General features: G+C 42.5%; 2 protein-coding genes across 4 annotated transcripts in view; one reads left to right on the top strand and one right to left on the bottom strand.

Moving 5' to 3' along the window:
* CAPN7 (calpain 7) overlaps positions 1-10,960 on the top strand; it is a 37,931-nt gene extending 26,971 nt beyond the window's left edge. For 2 of the 3 annotated variants that reach the window (XM_090284350.1, XM_090284351.1), the window contains 9 exons: positions 1,250-1,394; positions 1,535-1,634; positions 1,914-2,049; positions 2,625-2,700; positions 6,554-6,699; positions 7,301-7,363; positions 7,950-8,080; positions 10,039-10,131; positions 10,224-10,960. In XM_090284350.1, coding sequence (XP_090140476.1) covers positions 1,250-1,394; positions 1,535-1,634; positions 1,914-2,049; positions 2,625-2,700; positions 6,554-6,699; positions 7,301-7,363; positions 7,950-8,080; positions 10,039-10,131; positions 10,224-10,368 — 1,035 coding nt within the window. In that variant the 3' untranslated portion in view covers positions 10,369-10,960. The remainder of the gene's footprint in view (positions 1-1,249; positions 1,395-1,534; positions 1,635-1,913; positions 2,050-2,624; positions 2,701-6,553; positions 6,700-7,300; positions 7,364-7,949; positions 8,081-10,038; positions 10,132-10,223) is intronic. The other variant, XM_090284353.1, reaches the window with a different exon arrangement.
* Positions 10,961-12,893: 1,933 nt separating this feature from the next.
* The window catches only part of SH3BP5 (SH3 domain binding protein 5), a 64,554-nt gene continuing 50,086 nt past the window's right edge, over positions 12,894-27,361 (bottom strand). Inside the window, exons 4-9 of the mRNA XM_090284354.1 lie at positions 24,917-25,081; positions 18,282-18,412; positions 17,098-17,140; positions 16,177-16,396; positions 14,231-14,491; positions 12,894-13,751 (exon numbers count right to left, since the gene is read on the bottom strand). Coding sequence (XP_090140480.1) covers positions 13,540-13,751; positions 14,231-14,491; positions 16,177-16,396; positions 17,098-17,140; positions 18,282-18,412; positions 24,917-25,081 — 1,032 coding nt within the window. The 3' untranslated portion in view covers positions 12,894-13,539. The remainder of the gene's footprint in view (positions 13,752-14,230; positions 14,492-16,176; positions 16,397-17,097; positions 17,141-18,281; positions 18,413-24,916; positions 25,082-27,361) is intronic.

Genomic DNA, 27,361 nt, shown 5'->3' on the forward strand with positions numbered 1-27,361 from the left:
TCTAAAATTAAATAATTTTTTTTTAAAAATACAGTTTCTTAAGTTGACTGCATGATATAAGACAAAATACTCCTAGATTTACAAGCTCTTGTTTTTCTGAATCAATGTTATCAGTTTTGTAGACACACCCAGTATTTATTAAGCACTTACCATACCTTAACACTGTTCCATGAAGTCACGGGAGACTTAGGAAAAAGATAATAATGTTACTATCTCAAGGAGTTTGCCATCTCATTGGAGAGACAAAACTGCTGCATTTGTACCAGTAGGAGATATATGAGATAGCATGTTAATTTGTTTTAAATTAATGTAATACAGATTGTTAGCACTATAAAGTTTAGAAGAGAGACAGTTACTAAAAGAAGGAAATTAAGTGCTAGATATTTTGCATATATAACTTCATCTCATCTTCACAACAGTCTTCTAGGAGATATTTTCACCTTCGTTTTACTACATAGGAGGAAACAAGTGTCAAAAAGGATAAATGACCAAAGCAAGACCCATAGAGGTGACAAATAGTGAAGTTGGAATTTGGTGCCATTTCATTCTGACTCCAAAGTTCGTGTTCTCTCTTCACTGCTTCAGTCTTCACAGAGAGACAATCAGTGGAGGAAGAAGCTAAACAGGATCTGAAAGGAAGGGTAGCTAAGAGAGATCAGAGAGGGCCTTCCAGGAAAGGGAAACAATGTGAACAAATGCCTTTAGAAGTGAAATTGCATAGGAATTGTTGATGGGATTGTGAGAGGAAAGAGCATGCTAGAGCCAAAGACATGTGGAGCATGAAAATAGTGGAGCCAGTGTAGCATAGACTCTGAAGAAACAGGAAATAACTGATATTCTATGGCAGCACCGCGCAGGACTTCCTGTCGTAATGGAAATTCTCTCTGTGCTGTGCAGTGCATTAGCTGCTAGCTACACATGGTCCTTGAACACTTGAAATGTGCCTAGTGTAACTAAAGAACTGACTTAAATTCTATTTAATTTTATCCGCAGTAACCAAATGTGATTAATGACTATCCTATGAACAGCATAGATCTAGGGATTGATAGCCATTTACAGTTTTTGATTAGATAAATGATATGGTGAAAGTGTTAATTAAAGAATATTAATTTCAGATTGATTTGGAGAGAAAGGAATTTTAAGTATTCAGAATGCATCCTGCATTAAAGAATCATATAACTAATAAAAAATATGCTAAAAACTGTTTTGCAACTTTGTTATCTCCTGGTATTTTGTTTGTTTTCAATAGGGGCTGCGATTTATTCAGTTGAAAAATCCATGGAGTCATTTACGTTGGAAAGGAAGATATAGTGAAAATGATGTAAAAAACTGGACCCCGGAGTTGCAAAAATATTTGAACTTTGATCCTCGAACAGCTCAAAAAATTGACAATGGTAAATATGTCTTTGTAATTTTAATACTATTTGATCTTTAAATAAATAGCATGCTTTAACAACATGAAATGTGTTTAACCAACTTAATTCATTTATCATTAAGAAGTTTTTTTAGATTAATAAAGATATGTAATTTTTAGGAATATTTTGGATTTCATGGGATGATCTCTGCCAGTATTATGATGTGATTTATTTGAGTTGGAATCCAGGTCTTTTTAAAGAGTCAACATGTATTCACAGGTAACTTCTTTGCACATTCCAGAATATGGTTTATAGTAGTCTCCACTTTTTTAATTTAAAATGAAATGTTTAATTTAGGAAGACTAGTATTTTCTCTTTTTGTCATGCCCACAGATGACTCATATAATAGTTACTTTCTTTATATGCTTCTTGTTCATGCCAAAAATTGTAAACACATGAACTTAATTAAATCTGAAACATAACACTTTTTAAAATATTAATAATTTTTAGCTACATGAGAATTTAATTACTTCCTTCCTTGTTGATTTCATGTTTTAGTACTTGGGATGCTAAGCAAGGACCTGTGAAAGATGCCTATAGCCTGGCCAACAATCCCCAGTACAAATTGGAGGTGCAGTGTCCACAAGGGGGCGCTGCAGTTTGGGTTTTGCTTAGTAGACACATAACAGACAAGGTACTGATACCCTTCTTATGATATTCCATACAGAAATTCTTTTAAATGTAAATAGACTGTTGTGGACAAGATATGTAATTTGATCATCAGCCTATTTTATTTATATAGGTGACTTGAAAATGGTATTTTCTTAAATAAATGAATATTTTCCTCTAATGAAATTTATAATTTGTAACCATATTCTAAAGAGTTTTATTCAGAAATCATGTCTGAAGAAAAACATCATGGAGTTTATGTTTTTAGTGAGGGTTTTTGTGTTGATTATGTAAGTTAATTTAGGTCTTAAGAATATTAACATTAAAATATGTTAAAGGGGAGTTGGAAATTTTGAATCATGAGGCCTGATTCTGTAAAGGGTAACCATAATTTTAATAGCTTCAGAGTCTTTTTCTTAATATATTTTTATACAATATGGTAAAGCTATTGAAATGAGAGTTCAAACCAGAAAAACAATGTTTTTAATAGCACTAAGTAGCTGAAATAAATGCTCTTAAAGTTGGAATTGTTCTCTTTTTCCCACTTAAGAGAATTTTGGGCCCATTTTATTAACCACATTGGATTCTTTGTGCTTTTAGGATGATTTTGCAAATAATCGAGAATTTATCACAATGGTTGTATACAAGACCGATGGGAAAAAAGTGTATTACCCAGGTATGTTTAGTAGACAAACATTCAAACAAACATTAAAATTCTATTTATATAATTAAGTAGAAAATGATAGACTTTTATGTAGATAATATGCAGAAATTAATAATTATGCTATAGACTTATGGAAACCACACAAACAAGATGGTGGATATTTATGCTACTTGTGTTTTGTTTTGATTTGTTTTAAATAAAGTCCTCAGGAATTTGGGAGTTCACATTGCTGTGAGAGTTTTATTTCTAAAACATGTCATATCTTTTTCTCTGATCAAAGAATCTATGGCTTTCCATGGACTCTTGAAAAAAATCCAAGCTCTTTACCATGGTATACAATTCTGGCCTTCGCAGTCCTGTCCCCCTTTTTTCACAGTACCCTCAGTCAGGTACTAACTACTTCTGAACACATCATGCCCTTTGTTGCCTCTCTTTTCACACAGTTTCTCCTGCCAAGAATCTCCTCCCTGCCTCCTGCCTACATAAGTCCTTTTCCCCTATTCTGCATAATTAACACGGGCAAAACCCAGCTTATAAGTTATTTCATCTTTGATAACCATCTATCAGGCAAAGTGAATCTTTCCCTCTGCAGGGCTTCTGAGGCATTTAACATATTGTATTTAAACCATTTTGTTTTCACAGTAAAAAATTTTTTATCCCTTACTAAGTTATAGAAATGTTAGTTTATGTTGTAGTCAGGGAGACAGATAATAAGAAAAAAAGAAAGATCATGATATAGGTATGTAAAGAGATAAAAAGGGTCATCTGTTAGTGACTGGTTGCTTGCTTTGGTTGGGCCATGGAAGTCGTCTTTGAGAAGGGGTGAAAGAACTCTGAATGACAAAAATGAATCAATTATGCAGAGAAATAGTGGGGGGGGGGACATTACAGGCAGAGGGAACATCAAGTGCTAGGACTCTAAAACGAGAAAAAGATCGGTGTTTTTTTTGGAACAGAGGAGAGGCCAGTAGGCCTGGGGAGGTGTAGTATCAGAAGAGGTCAGAAAAGTATACAGGCTTAGATCACATGAGGTTCTGTAAGCCACAGGAAGGGGTTTGGATGGGGTTCTAAGTGTCATCTTTTAAAAAGAACATTCTTTGTAGAATATATTGGATGGGACAAAAAATAGAAGTAGAAAAACCAATTAGGCAATTTTGTGAGAAATGGTGGTAGTTTAAACTTTGGGTAGTAGGAGTGGAAGGAGGAGTGGACAGATCTGTGTTTTGGTAGGATTGTCAGAACTTGATGTAGGGGGCAGAGAGTTATCAAGGATGATTCTTATTTTTTTGGCTTAAGCAATATAAAGATGTAACATTTACTGAGGTGGCTATGTGTTGATAGGGTGGGAGGGAAAGATTTGTTGTGGAAGTAGGCAGTTGGATTTTGAGTAGAGTTCTGGAATAAGGTTAGGACTGTAGGTGCGACAGATTGAGAGTAATGGTCATAGATGGCATCTGAAGATCGCACTGTATAAATCATCTATGGAGAGAGTTGTACGTGCAGAGAGAAACACCTGGTACCTGACTCTTGAACTCTGACATCCTAAGGCTAAGCAGAGGAGAAGTTACCACAAAAGAATTTGAGCAAAGTACCTGATGAAGTGGTAAGATTTCATATAACCCAAGGGAAGAAAAAAAATGAGGGGCAGAGTGGACAACTACATCGATTGCTAATTTAGAGTTCAAGGAAGATTGGGTTAGAGAAGAGACCACTGGACTTAGCTTCCTGGCAGTCATCGACAGAAACAGAGTTGGAGGAGAAGCGGGCTCAAAGCCCAGTTGGAGTGATTGGGGAAGAGACTGTGGAGTAAGGAAGCAGTTATTGACAGTTCTCTCAAGAAGGCTGTGCAAAGAAATAGGCAATGTTAGGGGAGATGGGATGGGATTTAAAGTGGTTTTGTTTTTCCTGTGTTGAGGGCCAGCACTGATACTAGCAGTCAGTATCCCTAGAGAGTCTAGGATGGGCATGGAACATAGTAGATCCAATGGTAAATGTCTAGCTAAACCAGCCAAATTTTTCATTTTCACATATTGGTCATTATACAACCAAAAAAGCACAAGTGTTGTGAATACTTGTATATTCCTAGTATTAAGATGTTACATGGCTTTTGAATTTCAAAAGCCATTACCCTTTTTACTAGTATCTTTTTTTAACAATGCTCCCTCTTTAAAACATAATGATTTTTGCCGTTGCAAGGTACTTTCTGGTTTGTAGTTTTATCTTCATCATAGCATTCTGAAATAAATAGAACAGGCCTTATTCCCCATTTGACAGAAGAGTAAACCAAGATATATTGGGTTGGCCAAAAAGTTTGTTCAGTTTTTTCCATACTGATCGCTCTAGTGGTGCTTCAATTTTGTTAGATTGTATTGTGATAGCTGTCATATCAGCATGCATTTTAAGAAAAAACTTACCAAAATTGGTGAATTTTTTGCAGTCATTTTAATATTGAAGTTGGCAGAAAACATGCAACATATTCAGCATATTATGCTTTATTATTTCAAGAAAGGTAAAAACACAACTGAAATGCAAAAATAGATTATGCAGCACATGGAGAAGGCTCTGTGACTGATAAAACATGTCAAAAGTGGTTAACAAAGTTTCTTGGTACTATTAACATTTTGGCCAGATAATTCTTTGCTGTGGGGCTGTCTTATGCATTGGAAGATGTTTAGCAGCATCCCTGGCCTCTACCCACTAGAAGCCAATAGCAGGAGACAGCCAACATACTCAAAATATCCAAATCAATAAAGTTATTGGTGAAAATGAAAAATATGCCTTATTTTAGAGAAAAAAACTAAGCAAACGTTTTTGCCAGCCCAATAGAAAGGTTAAAAACCTTGTCCACGATCAGATAGGCCCATTCTTTTTCTCCAAACTCAATAGATTACACAACTCTAAGCATTAGAAACTTACTACCTGTTTGAGATTCTAAAATGTTTGGTTTTTTTAAATCGATTACATTATAAATAATCAGTGTTCCTAAGTAAAGCAGGTGATCTAAAATAACGTGGTATTTCACATATGTGAAATTATTTTATTGTGTCAGCTTTGATTAATGAGACTAACAAGGTATATAATCAAGCAGCCTTGTTTATAATAGCAAAATATTGGAAATAATCTGAATATTCAGATTGGATAACTAGATGGGGGTATAGATAAAATGTGTTATATTTATACAGTAGAATATTATATAGGCAGTTTTAAAAAATAAACCATATGTATGTAGAACAACATGGATTTCAAAAACATGTTGAGTGAAAAATGAAAGATATAAAACAAGACATACACACTTCTTTTTTAGATATATGCTCACAGAAATAACATTTACCCAGTCATTCTTTTTTAGGGGGTATGTTAAAGTCTGAAAAGATGTCCATAAAATCTATCAGAGTAGAATGAAATAAGACTGAGGGCGATGTTTCAGAGGGACTTTGTTTTATAAAAAGTCTAATATAGAAAAAAAAAACAAAAAACCATTGAGAGGCAGGGAACCTAGATAAATTTTTCATTACTCTGTATCTTTTTAAAAATTCCCTCAAAAGAAAAAAAGAAGCTAATCTTGACTTTAAAATCTTCTACTGGAGAAAAAAGCAACATAGCAGGGTAAATAGCAGGAGTCCTCCTATACCTCATTGAATGCATTCTGAAAGATTGCTTTTGCTTATTAGAAACTTTGATTTTAAAGTTCAAAATTTTTTCATTGTAAAGTTTATAATTGAAACTGTAATTCTTCAGTACCATTATATTTAAAGATAGAATAAGTTAAGGGGATGTCCATTTAATTATTTTTCCTACCATCAATCATAAAACAAATTCAAAAACTAAAATCTCCTTTTCTGTAAACCTACTGGTTTATTTGCAGCTGACCCGCCCCCATACATTGATGGGATTCGAATTAACAGCCCTCATTATTTGACTAAGATAAAGCTGACCACACCTGGGACCCATACTTTTACATTAGTGGTTTCTCAGTATGAAAAACAGAATACAATCCATTATACAGTCCGGGTAAGTAAACCAACATACAGTGACAAAACAATATAAAGTATAGCATGTGCTCTGCTTTGTAAGTGGGATTATCTACAGAAAAAGGTTATTTCTGAAAATTATGTATTTTTATGTGTATGTATTTACCTGTATATCAATTCAATATGAAATTATTAGGATGCTTCCTGCAGAAAATAATGCCTGTGAAAAGTAATTTTTTATTTTGAGTAACATTTTTAATGAGCATTTTTGTTTTTAGAGTAATAGTTCTGAGGTAATGTGGTATGTTGGACTAATAAATTCACAGAGCAAGCAATAAAAACTTCTTTAGCCTACATAATACATTTTTTGTTGACTTGAAAAAGAAGCCTCTGAACTTAGTGAAAGGGAATCGATTGCCTATAAACATTGCTTTCATAAGTTGGGAAGGTCATTGTAATTTTATTCTGCATAGATTTGTTTGTCATGGATCAGTAAGGAAGTTCAATGTGAATAGATTTTTAGTGGTGAAAGGGACATTGGGGAGCTGTCTTCACACCTTCATTCTTCAGATGCATCTTTTATCACTGGTACTTTTAGAAATAGAAACTTTATCAGGACAATTTCTTTTTTTTTACTCTAGGTATATTCAGCATGCAGCTTTACTTTTTCAAAGATTCCTTCACCATACACTGTATCAAAACAGGTACGACAATTCTGTCTCTGGGTCATGATCTCAGAGAAGTCTTAAATTTCCTTCCCTTTTTCTCCTTTTCTCTTTTTATTCTTCACATTTAACAATTTTTTACAAAACAAAATATTCTGGAGCTTGAAAAGAATAAGAGAAATGTAAATAGCCTCCATCCAGTCTGGTTTGGAATACAAGATTGTCAGTGAGCAACATTAAGTGGTTCTGTGGGCAGAAACAAGAAATTTAGAGAAAGATTAATATAAACCTTGATCATTAGGGAAGGCCATGTGATGAACCTCTTACATAGAATTTGAGGTTGGCTTTGCAGGGTGGGCTGTTGTGTAGAGGATTTGTGGGAGAATTATTGGCAGGGAGAACAGCTTGATTGAAGGCTGAAAGATGAAGATAGGACTCAGTAAAGTAACCTGCCTGAGATGAAGAGTTAGATTGACTGTCACTGGCAAGTAAAGACTGGAGAGAGAGGGTGGAGCTGAAGGGGGGAGTTGCCTTCTTTGAAGGCTGGGATTATAAAGGAATTTTGTCTTTAACATAGAATTGGAGAATTCGAAGATTTTTTAATACAAAAGCTTTGTTTTAATAGATTAATGGGAAGTGGAGTGGTCAGAGTGCTGGAGGATGCGGAAATTTCCAAGAGACTCATAAAAATAATCCCATTTACCAATTCCATATAGAAAAGACCGGGCCATTACTGATTGAGCTAAGAGGACCAAGGTTTGTGATGAGTAACTTTCTTAAATTAACAATGTTATATTGAAAATGATCCTAGTGGAACAGACTAGGGTTTTGAGACACCTTTGCATATATGGATGCTTCCTTTGTGATAAAGATGGTGTTGCACAGGGGCAGGGAAAGGGTAAATGGTGCTGGAATAATTGAGTATCCATGTACCAGAAGGTAACTAAACCACTGTCTTATAGCAAATCTCAAAATCAGTTCCACGTGGATTACTAGATAGAAGCTGTCTTAATAAAAAGATTTTTATATGTGCTCCATTAGTAAGAAAAAGTCTTCAGTTTAAAAAAAGAACAAAAAACAAAACTTGAACAGGCACGTCCTAAGAAAGATACTCCAAATGGCTAGTAAACCATCGTAAGAGCCAAAACTCTGAAACAACCCAGATGTGCATTAGTGACATTTAACATTATAAAATAGAGTCCTACCTAACAATGAAAATAAATTATATCTACCCACAACATGATGGATAAGTCTTAAAAATAATACTGAACAACAGAAGCCACACATAACAATGTATGTAATTCCACTTAGATGAAATCAAGAACAGGCAAAATTAAACTAGTGCACACTTTGGTAGTCACACTATATGCAAAGCAAGAAAGTGATTAAAAGTCTGTTTTGTGGGCCCAGTTGTGATCGGAAGGGAGGATACAAGGGATTTCCATGGTGCTGAGAGGGTTTTGTTGATGTAAGTCGTGGTAACCCAGGTGTTCGTTCACTTTGAAAATTTTTTGTTAAGTTACATATTTGCTTTATGTACATTGCATTATATTTCACAATTTTTAAAGGTTTGAAAACTAGAGAATATAAATAAAAAATAGTACTTCTAAGTAAAACTAGGCTTACGGGGGTGCCTGCCTTACAAACTTATTCAAAAGAAACTAATAACCCTCATTTAGATAGGGCTAAGCTACTTTTTCACAGTCATTTTAAAAAGATGTACCAATCTGCTAGATAAGGTATCTAATTGCCCTTTTGTATTTAATTTCTAGATAGACTGAATATGTAAAAATATTGAACAATATGTATTTTTTTCCTGTATTGCCTAACTCATGTCATTTGCCCATTTTTCTGCTGGAATTGTTATGTTTTCATAATTATAAGCATGAATAAGGGTATGTCTGTAAGAATACTGACACATATATTTAAAAAAAATTTTTCCCCATCACCATTTATCCCCCAATACCCTCTTTAACCTCCTCCCCACCTCTGTCCCCCACAACTATTACCCACTCCTTCACATATTTGCAAGTATTTTTCCCAGATAATTTTTTCACATAGAAAAGAAAATCATTTTAAAGTAATGAGTCTTTTCTGGTTTGTTTTGCTGTAGGCAGGAAACATCACCCCAATAGTAAATAAATTTTCACCATATTTTCTTATAGTTCTTTTATGTTCTTGTTGTTGGTTTTTTTTACATTCTACTTTTTAATCCATATGGAATGTATTTTTATATTTGGTGTGAGGTACAATTTAACAGTTTTTTTCTATGTTTTTGTCATCTCGTCACCACCTAAATAATCCTTCCTTTTCCTACTGATTTGGAATGCCATGTCTGCCATATGCTAAATACTTTCTTAGATATTTTTTTTTTCCTCCCAGGATTTTCTGTTCTGTCCTACTTTTTCTGCTTAATACAATGACATCATTTAAAGTTAACATTATCTGGGATCCTGTAGTAAAAACATAGTCCCTTCTAAAATAAGTTTAATATAATATTAATCTTTATTGCTTCAACTTAAAAATATAAGTGGTGTTTTCTGTAACTGAGTAAAAATAGTATGCATGTGTTTCAGTGTTGTTTCTTCTACTGAAGCTTTTTAGAAGACATATACTTGATTGTAATAGTACATCTGCACTTTAGGTATACTTATCTTTAGGTATGTATTTATTTGAGACTACTTAGCAGTAATTCTCTTCGTTTTTACCGCTAGGCAATATAGTGTTGGCTTTGAAGTTGTAACAGTGTCTGTGGTGGGAGACCCTGGTCCCCATGGCTTTCAGAGGAAATCAAGTGGTGACTACAGGTAAGGCTGGCCTTTTTTTTCTATCTGATTTATATTTTCCTTTTTGTGGTGCCATCTTCCGTAAACCTTGTTTTTATTTTCCCTGGATATAGGTGTGGGTTTTGCTACCTGGAATTAGAAAATATACCTCCTGGGATTTACAATATCATTCCCAGTACTTTCTTGCCTAAGCAAGAAGGACCTTTTTTCCTGGATTTTAATAGTATTATCCCCATCAAGACAACGCAACTTCAGTGATGGGAAATCTCAGCAATTACTGGATTTCGTACTAACAGTCAACTCGTCAAATGAGGACACCAATCTCCAGGACAGTAAACACAACAATCAGAATTCTCTAAAAAAAAAGTTACAGTGGAACCTGGTGCTCAAGTTGGGATGTTTAGTGAGAATTGTATATAGTCAGAATTACCTAAATTGCTTTAGAAGTACCGTTCACATGATTTTGTGTATATGTGGAATTGGCTTGCATTTAGGGGCCACAGTGTATTAAAAACAAGTGCAGATGATTAAAGTGTATACTCAGCACTGTGATATGCCTTTGTAAGAGGGAACTGAGACCAGGTGAGGGACATAGACTCATTGAGTGGAATGGTAGGCTGAGAAAATATTCTGAAATATTTACATTGTTTGTCTTTCTGGCAGAGCATGTTGTAAAGTAAACTTGCTATGTTGTGACTCTACATCTTGGGCAACTCATTACCAAATGGATTATGTCACATAACAGATTTTAATTCTGCATTATTTGTGACTCTAAATGTTTGTTGCCCAGATGTTATGAAAGAGTAAAGCTTTAAGCAATACTAGTAACTTAGCATGAAGATGTTCATGCTTAAGACTGAAGGTTGTTGAAGTTAGATACCTGCCTCCCATTGAATCATGTAAAGAGGACTGAGGTATATATTCACTATTGCAGTCATTTTTTATCAGATTAATGAGAGTAGTAGTCTGAGACATTGAAGGCATCACTGTTTAGTTGGTATATTCTTTTTTTAATTGCAGTGTAGTTCAGTGTTCTTATGGTAACAGCACTCTGAAGAAAATACAATTGAGAATTTAATATGTTGTAATTGAAGTTGCATTTGGAAAACTTGCAAGGTATTACTACTGTCCTGTGTAAATTCCCAGTTGTTTACATAAAAATCCATCGAAGCAGAATGATGGTCAAGATTTTGAAGATCTGAAAATAGGTGGTATTTTTCATCATCTCTACTTTATAATTTATAATCAAAACTTCTTTTGTATTTCTTCTGCCTTTAATTAAAATAAAATGTTTATACTTAAGGAAACTGCACAGTTTAACCTAGAGAAATTCATTATTAAAGGACTTCACCTAGTATTTTCGATTGAAAAGAGAAAAAAATTCATTATTTGCTTGAAAATTCACACTTCAAAAAAAAAATCTGTTATTTAATATTCGGATAGTGGTAGATTATTAGTGAGATTTCACTTTGGTAAATATTTAGTGCTTTCAATTTTAGATACTAACTTTAGGTAGATTAATTTAACTTTCTTTGGCCCTTTAAAGAAAAATCTAAAGCATAACATATTTATTACAAACGCATATATGACTTGAACCTCTTGTGTTAAAGATCTCCTTACAGGATGCAAACTGAATTAAGATCTAATCCCTGCCCACAAAAGTTTTAACGGAGGAGACTATATATGAACAATTTAATATATTGTAATGTTGAATTCTACCATGGAGCTCCCAACACAGTGCTACAGGTGTATAAGGAAGGGAAATTATTAATTTTGGCTAGACCAGTATAGAAAAGAATAAAATTGGCTGGGGAGCTTTTAAAAGCCCAGTGCCCAAGTGTGCTCCAAATCAATTAAATCAATCTCCAGGGCTTAGACCCGAGAGCAGTCCTTTTTAAGCTTCCTAGGAGATCCCAATATGCAGCAGAGGTTGGGAACCACTCTTCCGATACTACCACCTTGTCTCTTTTCCTGGCGCTCGTCTCCTTATTGCTTAGCTTCGTAGCAGCAAAAGTAGAGTTCTAATGCAGACCTTGGTAACCAGGGCTTAAATGATTAGGATCCACAACTTTCACTGCATTCCATGCTCTTCCTATGGCAAGAAAGTTGCCTAGAATAGATGATTTAGGCAACATCGGGATTTCTCATTTGAAATAATAGAAAGTTAGACATTTTCTCAAATGGTTTTTATTACACTCAAGGTATTAAGACAAGTACAAAATAATCTTGTAATTAAGATACTGTTCAGTCATTAAAAAAGGAGAAAACACTACAATATGAAGAGATTTACAAATGACTAAAAGTTTTGACAGAATTAAACAACTTGAAATGGGGTTGTTTTTCCTTTTAGAAATGCTAAGTTTTCTTAACAAATAAAATACAGTGCTCTTAAATATGTGTAATTATGAAAACATTGAAGAAAAGCAGTCTTAACACTTACTACTATTAGTATTATAACAGATTCCATTGCATCTATTTAACAACCTTTGCCAACACATGCCTGCTTCCTTTCCTAGCTTTAAGAAACAATTTCCCCTAAGGAATACTAGTGTAGCATAACCCTTACATTTTTATTTTTGAAGTTACAGCCTACAGAGAAATGAACCCCTTGTCAATCTAGAATAACAATGGCAGCCATTCTTCACATGCACTTCTCTTACGAGTAAGTCCCCTTGGCTGGTAGGATGAGGTTTATGCTATAGAACCTTCTCTCCCACAGCCACGGATCCCATTCTATGATATGTCCTTGCTACCCTCATCCCCGCCCCTCCCCCACCCCCATCCCCACACTGGCATTCACCTTCCCCACCCCAGAAAGTGCAGTTCATAGTAACCTTTATAGAAAGTGGTTTTAATGGGCGTCCCAACATGTACACTTTTTTTTAAAGCCCCTTCTGAACACCAGAGATGATAAAAATGAATCATGTTCTTGGACTTTTTAAGCCTTCACAGGATCAAAAAGGTATGTTCTGAATATTCTGAGTTTTATCTTGCATTCTTTGTTTTCATTTAGATCCCCTAAGATATAAAGGAAAACATCTCTATTGTCCCAAACTGAGGGTGAGAGAAGGAAAAGAGAAGCAAGGTGTTGACCCCAGCTGGGCTCAGTTTCCCAGCCCCTTTCCTGGCTTGGGATCTTTTGTAGGAACTAGTTCTTGCTTCTGTAACACTGTTACAGTTAATGTTCCACAAAGACTGTGAATCTGCTCACAGTCCACCTGCAACAACTCTGCTCTAGCAAACAAACCAGCTCAAGAGCTCTTACCCAGAAGAAAAATCTTCAGCCCTCAAGATTACCAAAACTTCCTTAGTGCAGTTTAGAGTAAACGCTTACGATTTGGCATGTGTTAAATGATTATTGGCACAATGTTCTCCATATAGTTTCATGTATAAATAGTGATATGCCCTGGGGCCAGGACCTTGGATGGATCAGCCGATCTGCACCATTTTTATGTCAGCAATAATCCCATCTCTTCCCTTCACGCACTGGAGGGAGAGCTGCTTCATCCTGTTCGCCAAGGCCTGGCCCTCAGGGGAGGTGCTGCTTTGGCTCTTGCCACCATCACTGCTGCTGTTGCTAAGACCCCGATTGTTGTTGGCTTTGTCACTTGTTTTATTCTCTGCCCCTTCTGCTCTGTCTCCTATAGAAATGTTAAAAGATTAAGAGAGTAATGACAATTCTGAGAGTCACTTAGGCCCAAGCCAGTGAGCCAATTCAACCCTCTAAACACACACCCCCATGCTTCCCAGGTGTGTGTATCATGGGGTTCTCCACACAACTGCTTACTGCATTTATATATTCAACTTATCCTTAGAGATGAAAGTTGTCATTCTCAATATATTAACAGCTGGGAAGCAGAAACCTCCCTAGCACGTGCTTGTCAAGAAAACTCCAGCTGTGATGAGACGCACAGAAGCGAAGCTATGGAGCCAGGAGCCCCCAGAGCAGGACTTGGCAACTATCTCAGTGGTCAGCACCAACAGCACATTCACACAGACCCACTAACGCAGAACTGGGGGCTCTTAAGACCTGGCAAAGGCCTCGAACAGTGCAGAGATCTGGCTGCAAAGACAGTGAGGCATCCAGAACCACACTACTAGGGACAGGGCTGCAACTCACCTCGTTCCACCTCACACTCCGGGGAGGAGGCTCCACTGCATTCGCTGCGAGGGCCCAATACTGGAAACATCATCCCAAACTCGGACAGGGACACGGGGCTGGGCAGATCCAGGCTGCCGGGCCTCACAACTGCAGAGAACTGGTCAGCCACCTCAGATGGGCTCATTGGTCCTGAACTGAAGCTGGACACGGACTGGGTCTCTGAGTCATCTTCAGATACAAAGTTGCTGCAGTTGTCATCTTCAAAGGCCTCAGAGGCCACTAGGATGAGAGAACACCAGTCATACAGGGTCTGGCAGATAGCGACCTAGTTCTTGAATACCTCCGGAAGTGTTTTGTTGGCAGACAGCTAGACACAGCACGGGAACTGCAGAACCCCTGCCACTGTGGGTGCCTAATAAAAAGGGAGCACGACCCTCCATGCCCAGACTGTAATGCAGCTCACAGGCAAGTGACTGGTAGCTGGATCCCATGGACAGTCAATGTCCTTACAATAACTAGCCAGTGTGTGCCCTGGAAGTTGGTGCCAGTAGACACTGCCTAAAGGTAGGTGGGCTCGGCCACAGACCAGGGGCTTTGCTCCACCCCAGTCCCCCAAATAGATTCGCAGGTGCAAAGGAAGAAGGCTGGCTCTTTGTAATGGATCCCCAGCAAAGCTGGTCGGTCAGACATCAGGGCTTTCTTCCACAGCAAATAAATGCCAGAGCTGCTGGAAGAAACAGCCCTGCATGGAATACCTGTTGGGACCTTTGTTATCTCCCAGGTGACTTCTGATCTCAAAGACATGCTCAGAGCCTACCTAGGTCACGGTTTGCTGCAAAATAAAATTCCTTCCCAGTGCTCTGTAACTTGTGCCTTGCTTACTTTGTAGACCAGAATAACCAAGGCCCAGAGACATGTCATTCTTGTGGTTTGAAAGCCGCTCTAGCCATTACCTATTTCCTCCTCTGCCTAGATGTAATCCTGCTTATTAGATTTGTCTTTTACTCCCCTTTGCTCCTCCCTCATCTTTAAAAACAGCCTTGTAGCATCCCATAGAGGATTCCCATAATAAGAAATACCGAAATGCTGGGAACAGAAAATAGGCTCAAATCTGAACTCCAATCCTATTTCCGCTACATGTTACTTAACCTCTCTGAGCTTCACGTTCCTCTCCATACAAGGTCTATAAGATGACGTATCTTAAAAGTCCTCACATTGTTGATGCTCAAAATATAGTTCCTCTTCCTTGACCCTGGACTGGCACTTAAATGTTTATTGACTGAATTAAAGAACACCCAGCAAAGGAGCTTGGGAAAGAACCAACAGGGACTTCACGGAAGAGGAAGTGTGCAAAGACAGTGCTGGCGGGGTTTTCTTGGTTAACATACCAGGAGCTATATCAGACCTCTATTACCAGTTTCCCAGGTGGCCCTGGAAAAAGGCTCTCCGTGGTCAGGAACCAGTGAGCACCACTGTCTGGCATACCTCCTGGGTGCCAGTGTTACTTCCTTTAATCATCACCACCACTCTACAGTCGATAGTAGGTACTATCATACTGCCCATTTCCCAGGTGAAGAAACAAATACAAAGTTAAGCCCTTGCCTGCATGATGTACTAGTAATGATGGGAAGGCCCGGATTTAAATCTGATTCCAAAGCCCCTATTCTTAGATGACAACTCTTTCCTGCAGTACTTCTCAGACCCTTGTATGTTCTAACATGTACTTTGCACCTCAGAGAGAGGTGAACATACGACATTTTCCACACTTATTTGACCACAGATCCTGACTTTGAGGAATACTCGTAACAACTTGATGAATACAGTGTCCCACAAAATATGGGAAGCTGCCAGAAATAGCCCTCAGTCCCACCCAACTCCGAGGCCCTTCATGATTGTGAGACAGCTCTGGGTCAGGTCACACGGACTATGTCATCCTCCCGCTTGCACACGATCCCCTGACTCACCGGAAACGGCGTCTGGCTCTGGTTTGCTCCCTGACAGGCCCTCCACAGACGTGCTGCTGCCCTCAGCCCCGACACCGCAGCCACGAGGCCCCATGGCGCTGGAGCGCCGCCGCTCATGGATCTCGTCTGAGATCATCTCCAGGTTCTTCAGGGCCGTCTTGTACTCGCCTTTTGCCAAGGCCAGTTTGGCCTGTAGGTCGTCTACGGTCTTCTTCAGTTGCTGGTCAGAAGAACAGGAGGCTCAATAAGGGAAGGCTGCCCCTACTGGCCTTGTGATGCTTCTGAATGACAGGTTCAAGCATGTTTTCTGCCCATCATTCCAAAGACTCCCAATTATGGCTGAGGACTTGACTCTTATCAAAGCTGTCCATGCACCAGATATAAAAGCAGCCACCACCACCCCCAACTCCTATCTGGGTGACAAACTAAAGCTCTATTGTCCAGAAACTACCACTGGCAGAATAAACCCCATCAGGGAAGCAACAATGGGTGTCAAACACACAGAAGTCCCCTATTCTAGTCATCTGGTCCCTAACACTGTGGTTCTCAAACTTGAGCTTGCATCAGAATCAACTGGAGCACTTGTTAAAGCTCAGATGGCTGGACTGCACTCATAGTTTCTGATTCAGTGGGTCTAGGGTGGGGGGCTCAGGAACATGCATTTCTAACCAGTTCCCAAGTGATGCTGATGCTGCTGGGCCTAGGGGCACACTGAGAACCACAGCCCAGTACAATACAGAAAGTGACTGATACAGAGAACTTCAGGGCCTAACCAAGACCATTTTGAGGCCTGAAGATTCAATAAAGAATGTCTCTCCACTATCCTCTTGTACAAATGTACTATATGAAAGTCTATCACAAGTGGGGCTTTGCAAAAAAAAAAAAAATCCTGTCAGCAACAAATCCAAAGGCCACACATACCTCAAGCTGCACGTAGTACTTTCCCTTGAGTTCAAAATAAGGCCTATGGAAGACAGGAAGAAAAAACATAAGAGCAATATAACACAATGACCACAATAAACTCCGTGAGGTGTATGAAGCATTAGCTACAGCTGACCAGGTCATCCATCCAGGATTAGGTGAACTGATGAGACTATGAGCTGAAGGTGATGCCCCCGGGAACCACTGGGCACACCCAAGGCATGTGTACATATAGCGTGGAGCCCCTAAATCCTGGTCCGCTTTCCTCTCTAGGGAGGCTGCTCAAGGCCACACACAGTGTGCCCAGCAGCTACTATGACCTGGATCTCTTCTAAGGTGGTTGGGTCCTCAGGGGTGATTAGCAGGGAAGGCTGGAGAAGAGGCTGCCTCAGCACACACATCCTCTGCTGAGGTCAACTGGGGAAGGGAGAAGCACTAGTCCTCCCCCAACTGAACACAGCAGTGCCCCCAAAAGGACAGGCTTAGGTTGGTCCTCTTGGACTTTGTCCAGGACAGGAGGTATCAGATGATCTACACACCCAGCCAGGTCATGGTCAAGAGACAGAACAAGAAATGCCAACATTCTGCTAGTAGTCCCCAGGGTTCTAGGTCAGCCAGAGACCCTAGCTCTTTTTACGAACTTTGGTGCCTGAGCAGAAATGTAGACCAATACTTTATTCTTGATCTGTTCACCTGCCATGAAGCTCTAGGTCTGTCTCTGGCTGTTGGGTCTAGGCCATCCCAAGTCCTGTCTCTTACTTGGAGGTCCAGCAACTGTAGAGGAGGAAGCTTTTTCTCTAAGATCATTATTGTATAAAAATATACAGGAATGACAGTGAGAAGAACTTGGGAAAAACCTCCATTAAAACCAGCCTTGCACCATTTCATCAGCTCTTGGTCCACAGAGAACATGTATTGTATACACAGCTCATCTTCATTACTGACAGGTAAACAGGCCCAGCCAATAGGCCATGGAATGGTTTGTTTTTGAAATTCCATTTTCTGTGTTTCCCAGGAGTAACCCTAACACTCAGCACCTTGTCCCTCTAGGGTATAGAATATTGAGGGGGAGAGGAAGCCTGGGCAGGGGGCTCTGGCTAGGTAGGTCCCTGAGTACAAGGCACATGGAAGACTGGGAAGATTCGGAAGAGAATAACCACAGGGGTCCTCATTCCCAGACTCACTTAGATTTGTTGATGGCTCTCTTGAGTTTCTTCTCCAGCTGCCGCATGCGGCCCATGGCCGCGTTGTACCTGGCTGCTGTCTCCTTGTGCACCAGCTCGCTCCTTGTCTTGGTCTGCTCTGCCTCCATGACCTTCAAATGACAGCAGAGGTCAGCCCGGCCTAGCCCAGAACTTGTATCATTTTTAAAAATATCTTTTGAGTATATCAGCAAGCAGACTAAGAGTAAACTAACTTCCACATAAAATAGGATTACTTCTTCCTGTTTTTCTATTTGGGAAAAGTCTTGTCAGATAGGACTAAATAGCCAAATTGGCTGTGGTGATGACCAGGGAAAAAAACAAGGGGAGACAAAAATCAGAGAAAAATATGAACTATTCTCTGATTCAGTCAATGTCCACTTCCTTCTGCTCAGGCCTCTTGGCTCTAAATAGCCAGCCATCTTGGGCTCCTCCTGCTTCCACCTTGGGGCAGGGACTGATGGGCAGGCAAATGGGCAGACAGCACCAATGGGAACTTAGACATCGAGGAACTGGGACACCCAGCAAAACCACGATGGCATCAGGACAACAAGACAATCTCAGCAGTTTGGCCCTTTCTTTCCCAAACATCCTGAATTAGCTGGTGGATGCAGAAGAATCCAGGATCCAGAAAGGTCAAACTTTACATTTAAACAATATCAAATCACTCTCATCAGATTTTGAGGTTCACAAAAACTTGTGACCAGGAGACTGACCAATCAGTGTACCAGTGGGAAATTTTAACGGGAACATTTTATTAAGCCTGTTGACTAAAATGAGTTTAAACAAAGAAAACCAACAATCAAGAGCCCTCAATGGCCAAAAATATGGCAGCTCATGGACAATGCGGGTTCTCTCCCCCTTACCTAAAGAAAAGCTTTAGAATAAAGCCTGCCTTGACAGTTCAAGCCACGTAAGCAGCTCGCAATCTCCCATCTTCTACTTACAACTCACACAAATATTATAGAATGAACTGGACAGACAGCAGTAAGGCTAGTGGGCTGTTCTTTTGTTTTACCTGAAGAGCATCTGAAAGGAGCCCAGAAGGCCCTCCGGTCATTGGTTCACTCTCTCAAACCCAGCAGGACAATTTTAAGAAGGCACCACCGTGCCTTTAACTCAAGGTTAAAAGAAGCCCACAGCAGGAGGTCACAGTGTTCTAGCATCCCCTCCAGTCAGACACAGCCACAGTCAGCCGGTAGTAGTTAATTTATGTACTTACTTACAATAAGGATTTTTTTTTCTAAGTGTCAGGAAAAATTATGAAAAACTGAAATGAGCATAAAAAATTACTATTGGGTGTCCTGTCTAGCATATCCCCCCAGGTTTTCTCTGGCTTTCATTGTCTGAGAGCTATTTCACAACCTGTAAGTTGTAGAAAACTGATAGTAATACAAATGATTCTTATTCCTAGAAATGAAGATGAATTGTGTCCCAGTGGAGGTGGCATTTGATTATTGATTACCCTGTAAATATTGACCAATTTTGGATCAGCCTGTAAATCTGTTTCAGCATCCCTGGTTTTCTGCCCATGTGTGCTTATTGAATTCTCCTTTGAAATAATTGTAACATCTTAGTTCTCGCCTTAGTGAATGAATTAAAATCGTTGACACCAGAACATTTTATATTTATCAGTCACGCTTTTACCTTCTTTAAAATATATATTTTTCAAAAGGGTTTCAATGTGTGAGATACTTATAAAAACAAAAGAATTACAACAAAGCCAGAGAAGGGAAAGAGGAGGGAACTGAGCTGAGCTGGCACGCAGTGACATGCTTGCTAAAATGATTTGTCAACCAAGACCAAAGGGCTAGGAGAATCCTTTCTCTTTGCTGCTAACTCCAAAGATTTTTCACAAAGGAAAAAAATGCACTAAAATCATCCCATGCTTGGACACAGTTCCGTCTTAAATCTTTGGCTTTCTGGATTTATTGGTAACCTTTAATGAAAACTCAAAACCCCAAGCTTACCAGACAGAAGACAATAGATTGGGGGTGAGCTGCTCCATTATGAAAGAATTCAATGCAGGGTTCACCTTTAAAGAACTGTCAAAGCATTTTAAAGAGACTGACTTAGAAAGGCTATGATTTGAGGCAACTGTACAGAAAGGGTCCCCTGCAAGAAGCAGGGTTCTCGACAGCTGCACGCGGGCCCTCATCTGTTTCAGCCCCTGGTCTGCAAAAAGAAGCAACGGCTTTCTAAAATTAAACACTCAGAAAGCTCCAAGCCCTTGGAATATTACCAGTGAAGATTGAGGAGGCGGCAAGCATGTCGCTGTCCCCTGCTTCGCCCCCATCAGGCCATGTCAACCATGTCCTGTCCCAATCTTCCTTGCCCACGGACACACAGCCTCAGCTCTCAGAAGAGACCCCTCCAGCCCCCACCTCAGCCTCCAGGGAGAAAGTCACCAGGCATGTCACCTTGCTGAAATCTCCTGGGTAACTAAGGAGCCCCTCTATCTACATATGGAATCAGGCATGAGCCATGGGCTGCAACGGGAGGGGGAAGCAGAAACGGGGAGGAGGGAGAGAGGAGGCACAGGGCAGCTCTGCTGTGAAAACTGAAGCCACAGGGAGCAGAGAGGAGCCACAAAAGGAAGCAGTAACAAAGACATTCCTTCAGGCCTCAAGGCAGCAGCAGGATGGACTGAGCCAGACACGTGCAGCTCAGACCCTAGGTGCCCACCGCCATCGCCCTGGGCCTCCCAGGGCCACGCTCAGGGCCTCCCTGAAGCCCAGGTTGACAGCGATTTGATCTGGACTCCAAGAACCTGCCTCCCTCTCTGTACTATGCTCTTCAGTTTTACCACCATCAAATTCAATTCAGAGCTGCATACACTGATTAAGCGGAGACCACCTCCTGAACAGGGCATCTCTCGGGGTACAGACAAGCCCGGCAGCTGTGACCATCATTCAAGGCAGCGGGGGACCTGGACAGTCAGGATGGCCATGGCAGCTCAGAGGAGGCTTGACAGCAAGGCTGTGCTTGACAGGATCTTCAGTGTGTGACATTTGGGACAATGGATATGAAGGGAGGAAGTACTCTGGCCCCACTCAGGGCTCACAAAGATTGGGGTGGGGGCCAGTTCTCAGCATCCCACCTCCTTGCCCAGAGCTGGAGGACTCCCGAGGGAAATAACTGTCCACCATGAACAGTCTTGGCCTCTCTCACAATGGTTTAGAACTTTCTCCCCAGAGGGGACCCTGTCCTGGGGATGACCCACAGGCTCTCTGTTAATTTCTGGCTGCCTTTGCCTCAGCCTACAGGACTGAGAAGCCAGGCATTCCTGGTGTCCCCAAAACCTGCAGAGATGCACTCCTGCCCTCTGGGCCTGCCCCAGAACTGACCACCACCAGTGCCAGTCCACCTGAGCAGCCAGACTGGTACCAGACACCTGTAGCACCAAGCCCTGGGCATGCAAGTGGCCAGCGGGCCCTGGAGAAAAAGCATGCTGGGCTGTGGAAGCCACAGACCCCTGCCTCCCCTCCTAGGCCAGCAGGAGAGAGGGGTGTGCGTCCAAGAGTGCCTGACTGGCTCCCTCCTAGGTGCCCCTGGGCTGGCAGGCAGCTGGGTCCCAAAAGGCCCCAGAGACCCTGCTCACAGTAACACACAGAAGATACTAAACACCTGGGGCCTTCCTGCCTGGATACTGACAGACACTGACCAGGTGTGCCAACCAGGCTGGGCACGGCCTCCTCACTGGGACCCATGCCAGCAGAATGACTTGAACTGAACCACAGACATCCACCCAGCATGGTTCCTCCATCTTACGTGCCCCATCCAGCTTCCCCCATCCCCAAACCCTGGGGCATTCCACCCTTGCTGACTTCCCCAACATCCAGGATGTCATCTCCTCCCCAACATCCTGTCTTGAGATCAGCACCCTCCTCTCCCCAGGGAAGGCAGTTTTCTTGCTTCCTCAGAACCTCAGTTCATCCAGGCTGTTTTCTGATTCTTATTGCACCCCTGGGTGAGGAAACCCCAAGAAGGTGGCTTCTCTCCACCGTATGGGAAGAGGGTGGTACGTTCCCCCAGCATCAGGAAAGCTGACCTGGACAGCTCATGTGTCATCCCAGGTCTCAAATCCATGCACCCACCACCCAGCACGCCAGGACCCAGGAAGGGGAGGGGAGGCTGGTGCATCCTTGCCTCTCCAGCAGCTGCCATTCATGAACACTTCCTGCCTCCCCACATCCACATCACCTCTCCTCCTCTGTCTGGTCTCTTTGGCAGACGTCAGGAAAGCCAACTTTTCCCTCCCAGATGCCAGGCCTCCTTTCCCAGAGGGTGAGAAGCCATCGCCTTCCCACAAAGGCCGCTTCAAGGCCAAAACAGACAAAGCGGGAGGTGCCGTGGCTGCCCATAGCCCTAAGGAGTGAGCAGCGGGGACTCTGGGCCCACACCCCCAGGTTGCCACTCAAGTGCAGGCTCGGCGGCTCTGCCTCATGCTGCTTGCAGCTTGCAAGGCCCTCCTTGACCCCAGACCTGAGCAGAGACCTGTTCCTTGTCCCTGTCTAGGTCATTGCACGTGACCTAGTAGAGGACGCCGAGGCTCCTGGCTCACATATCACTTACTAGCACACTGGCTTCAGCCATGGCTCCAAGTGTGGCTGCCCAATGTCACCACACATCTGAGAGGTACAATGGGGACATAATGATGGCCTCAGGCAAGGAATGTAGGGACCCCAGTGTTTTTCCACTGTGCCTGAGATGGGGATCATGCAGGCCAAATCACTGCCACTTCCTCAAAACAGCCCTGGACCTTTCTGGGCTCTGGATCTTTCTCCAGACCCTTGATTAGTACTTTTTGTAGGCGAGGAGGATGACATAAAGCTTTCTTCCCCTAAAGAAACAGGTTTCCCGGAGTATCCAGAAGTCAGACAAGGTAGGGGACATAGTCTGGGCCCTTCCCTGTCTTCATCAACCACCACTCAGCCAGTGAGCGTGCCAGGCCCACAAAGCCCTGGGAGTGGGCAGCATGAGCTCCCTCCGGGGAGATGCTAACTCCAGCAGGAGGTTCACGGCTAAGCCACACAGATGAGCAGCTGGCCCACCCATCAAATCCAGGCTGAGCTTCTCAATGGCCGCAGCATGTAGTCGAGAAAAGCTCTGCCACCAGCTCTGTCCGTTGCTGGTGTCAGTTTTGAACCCTCCTTCTCCCTCAGTAGTTCCAGGAGCAGCACTGCAGGCCTACGTGAAGGAATCGGGGAAGAAGACAGCAGCCACAGGTGGGCATCCTGGCCTGTGACCCACAGCATCTGCTCATCTGCAGCAGTTACCCTCACGACCAAGAAACCAGCGGCCTCAGTGAGGGCACACATCAGATGACCCTCCAGGACCCTAAGGAGCCCTGTGTCATGTGGGAGGCCCAGAAGTCTGATACAGCCCACAAGTTGTGCACGGCACAACCCCATGGGCAATGGTGCTCCCTGGAGTTGTGTGGTATGGAGGTCCTGGGGACACCTCCTTGACCAGCCACACCACCCACTAGGGCCTCAGGACTTACTGAGAAACAAAAAGCAGCCCTGGCCGGGGTGGTAAGGTTGTTTGGAATGTTGTCCTATAAACCGAAGAGTCATGAGTTCAATTCCCAGTCAGGGCACATGCCTGGGTTTCAGGTTTGGTCCCTGGTTGGGGCACATACGAGAGGCATCCCAGCTGTTTCTCTCCCCCTCTCTCTCCCACCCTCCCCCTCTCTCTAAAATCAATAAGCATGTCCTTGGGTGAGGATAAAAAAATAAAGAAAGAAGACGGAAACATAGAAACACGTTTTGTTTTTTCTTAAAGAGCGCATTAAATGACTTCTGACATGGTTTCTTACTGGCTACTTTGGATCTTTGATGGAAGACAAAAAGGAAAGGCAACTTTCAGCTGATTTCTGGGAAGGAGCTACTGAGAGAGAGAGAGAGAGAGAGAGAGAGAGAGAGAGAGAGAGAGAGAGAGAGAGAGAGAGAGAGAGAGAGAGAGAGAGAGAGAGAGAGAGAGAGAGAGAGTGTCCTTTTCACATCTCTCAGCCTGTGGCTTTGAAATTCCCAAGACTTCCAACCACTGCCTTGATTTTCATCAGCTGACCCAGGAAGGCTGTCCCAGCCCGTGTTTGGCTCCCTGAGCATCGTGTCCACTAGGGGGCAGGAGGCCCAAGACCACACACGCCCAGCCAAGAGTCTCAGGGGACAGCGGAAGCAGGAGGTAGTTCAGTCAACAGCCCAGCAGATTGGACTCCTAAGTCAAATAACTCGTGTGTGTCAGGTTTTCTATTTAAGGAAGCACAAGGCCATCTTTAATTACCAGGTCCCCCAGGACTTGAACCACTGTGACAAGTGACATTGAAAAGGGAGAGGCTGCTGGCATTAACTCCTGACTTTTCTATTCTTGCCCTGTGACTTTCAGAGAGTGATTTTAGGCCACATGCCTGGGAGTGTGTTTCCTCTGCTTGGGGAAAGCAGCACACAGAGTTCACCGGAATCAGGGGGTGTTTTGGATCGGACATACAAGGGGTAATGTGAAGGCTGCTCCTACCCCCACCCACGGCTGTGCACACGGACACTTGCAGACATGCTGCATGGGCACACACCCAGGTGCACCCTTCCGCAGACACACACAGCTATGATTCATACCCTCTGGGTGGCGTGATTCAGCATCTCCTGCCAGGCAGAGTCAAACTGCCGCTTGTCGTCTTCCAGCAGCCGCTGCTCCGCCAGGGAGATGGTTTCCTTGGCAGCGCGGAGCACCTCCGTGGCCCTCTGGAAGTCCTGCGTGGCTTTCTGGGCCTCCAGCTGCGCCTGCATGAGAAAGAGCCCCCATGAGGCCTCAGGAAATGGCAGGGGCTCCCGCTGACCCATCACACCCTCCAGGAAAAGTGTCCCAAGGGCTGTGATATGCCCTGCCCACTCTGGGAACAGGCCCGGCACCCAAAGGTTCTTGTGAAGGCTGGATGAGTAGGTGAAGGGACCATTTTCACAGCCTAGAACCCAACAGACCAGATAAACATGCCATGTCAGAGTCAGAAACAGCAAACCCGCCCTTCATATAACAGGTATGGCCAACCGTGGCCTTGCATAGAGTAGTTCCATTTGCTCATGATGTCAAGGTGGACACAATAGTCCCCAATACCAGCCCTGCCCAGACCTGTGGCTCAATTTGTAGCACGTCAGAATCAGAAAGTCCCTGGGAATCACGCTCCAACAACTTCATTTTGCAGGTGTGAGAGACCCAAGCCTTCCCCAAGCTCACAGAGCTAGTGAGAAGCAGAACTGTGGCCGGACTACAGGTCCCGCAAGTCCCACCCCGATGCTCTCTACTCAGTTCACACTTGCTTTCAGGGAACATCAAGTGGGAGGATCAACCCACGCTACAGCTGACCATGTTTGACTACCACCAGTCACGGGTGGCTATCAAGCACTTGAAATGTCTTTAATCCAAACTGAGCAAAAAACACCCACATTTTAAAGATTTAGTATTAATATAAAAAAAAGAATAACTGTCACCTTAATAATTTCCATATGGATTACATGATGAAATGGCAATATTTTGAATATACTGGGTTAAATAAAATATCTTATTAAGATGCATTTTACTTGTTTCTTTTTACTTTTGTACTGAGGGTACTAGAAAATGTGAAATGGCATAGCTGACTCGAATTCTGCTTCTCTTGTAGACACACCTCTTTCAACATGTGACCGCATTAGAAATCAACAGCAAACCCTGGTCAGCACTCTTGCAGGCCCACAGCAAATTCCCCACCACAGCACAGGCAAGCCACTGCCAAATGCTAGCCCCCTCCGTTAACCAGATCCTCATGTCAGTTACATAAACTTGAGGGACACCCACGGGGCCGTCCCTGGGCCTGGGAAGGGGAATAATGTGGCCCGCATGGGTCCCTAGAGCAAGTCTCACATGACTTAGAGGAAGTCTTCAGAAAGCACAGGCTGAGGACACTTTTCAAAGCCAGGGGGAGCAAAATCATACTTGGTGCCCCTCAGCCAAGGAACAGCTTTGTGACCCCATCGGTGCCACTCTCCATCACCAGTGAACATGAACTGGGCACACCACCCACCCGTTTGGGCAATGACAATGTGGTCAGGAAGCTGAAACAGGCATGGAGCAGGCATCCTGAAGTCTGTAATACCAAGCCGTAAGGACAGTGTCATAGGACAAAGGGAAGCATCTGTAGTAAGGGGGTGTGAAGGAGAAATTACTTCGAGGAGAAGGAATCGAGGACAGCTTCTTAAAGGAAGACGGTCCTGAACTGAGGACTAAAAATGAGGATGATCTGAAAATGGGGCGGGGAGAAGGCAGGAGGAAGCAGCATTATGAAACACAGCCTCTGTAGGAGACTTAACAAAGACCGATCTCACAATGGAACCAAGAGTGAAGGCCTTGAATGAAAGCCAGGCTAACGCTTCAACCAGGGACCTGGCTGCTGTGGACAACTGTGCCCACACAGGTGTCTCAGCTACACGGGGAAAGGGGCCTGCCCACTACAGAACCGAACAGCCCACTGAGAAGTGACAAGACAGCACAGAGTGCTCTCAGCAGCACAACTCACTGCCCTCCTGGGCCTATCCAGCCGCCTAGAGGAGATGCAGGAGAAGGGCGGGACCGAGGGACCTGTCACTTAAAAGCTACCCCCACCCTGCCCCACACACTATCTGCAGGCCTCACACCTACACCAGCCCACAATAATGAATCCCAAAGGATTCCAACATTTCCTAAGAAGGGATTCGCATGTGTTTTTAAGGAAATGTTAGTATTTCAATTCAGCAACATTTAAGGGGAAACTCTTTCCCAGGTCTCACTGCTTGAATTATGAAGCTGTTCTTTCCTCAAATAAAGAAAGAAATGTGGCTGCCATACTCAGGCCAGTGCCTCTTCACCCACTGCCAGGTCTCTACAAAGAGGAAGCCCAGCTAAAGGGGCCTTGCAGAACATGCTCTCTGTCAAGTTCTACCGAGTTTCTGAAGTTTCCAAAGGTTCTTTCCCTCCTGCATGGTGGTACCAGAATATGCTTGGCCCTGGCCAGTGTGGCTCAGTTAGTTGGGTGTCATCCCGTAAACCGAAAG

The sequence above is a fragment of the Furipterus horrens genome, unplaced genomic scaffold, assembly GCF_987537825.1.
Source record: "Furipterus horrens unplaced genomic scaffold, mFurHor1.1.pri manual_scaffold_7, whole genome shotgun sequence".
Lineage (NCBI taxonomy): Eukaryota > Metazoa > Chordata > Mammalia > Chiroptera > Furipteridae > Furipterus > Furipterus horrens.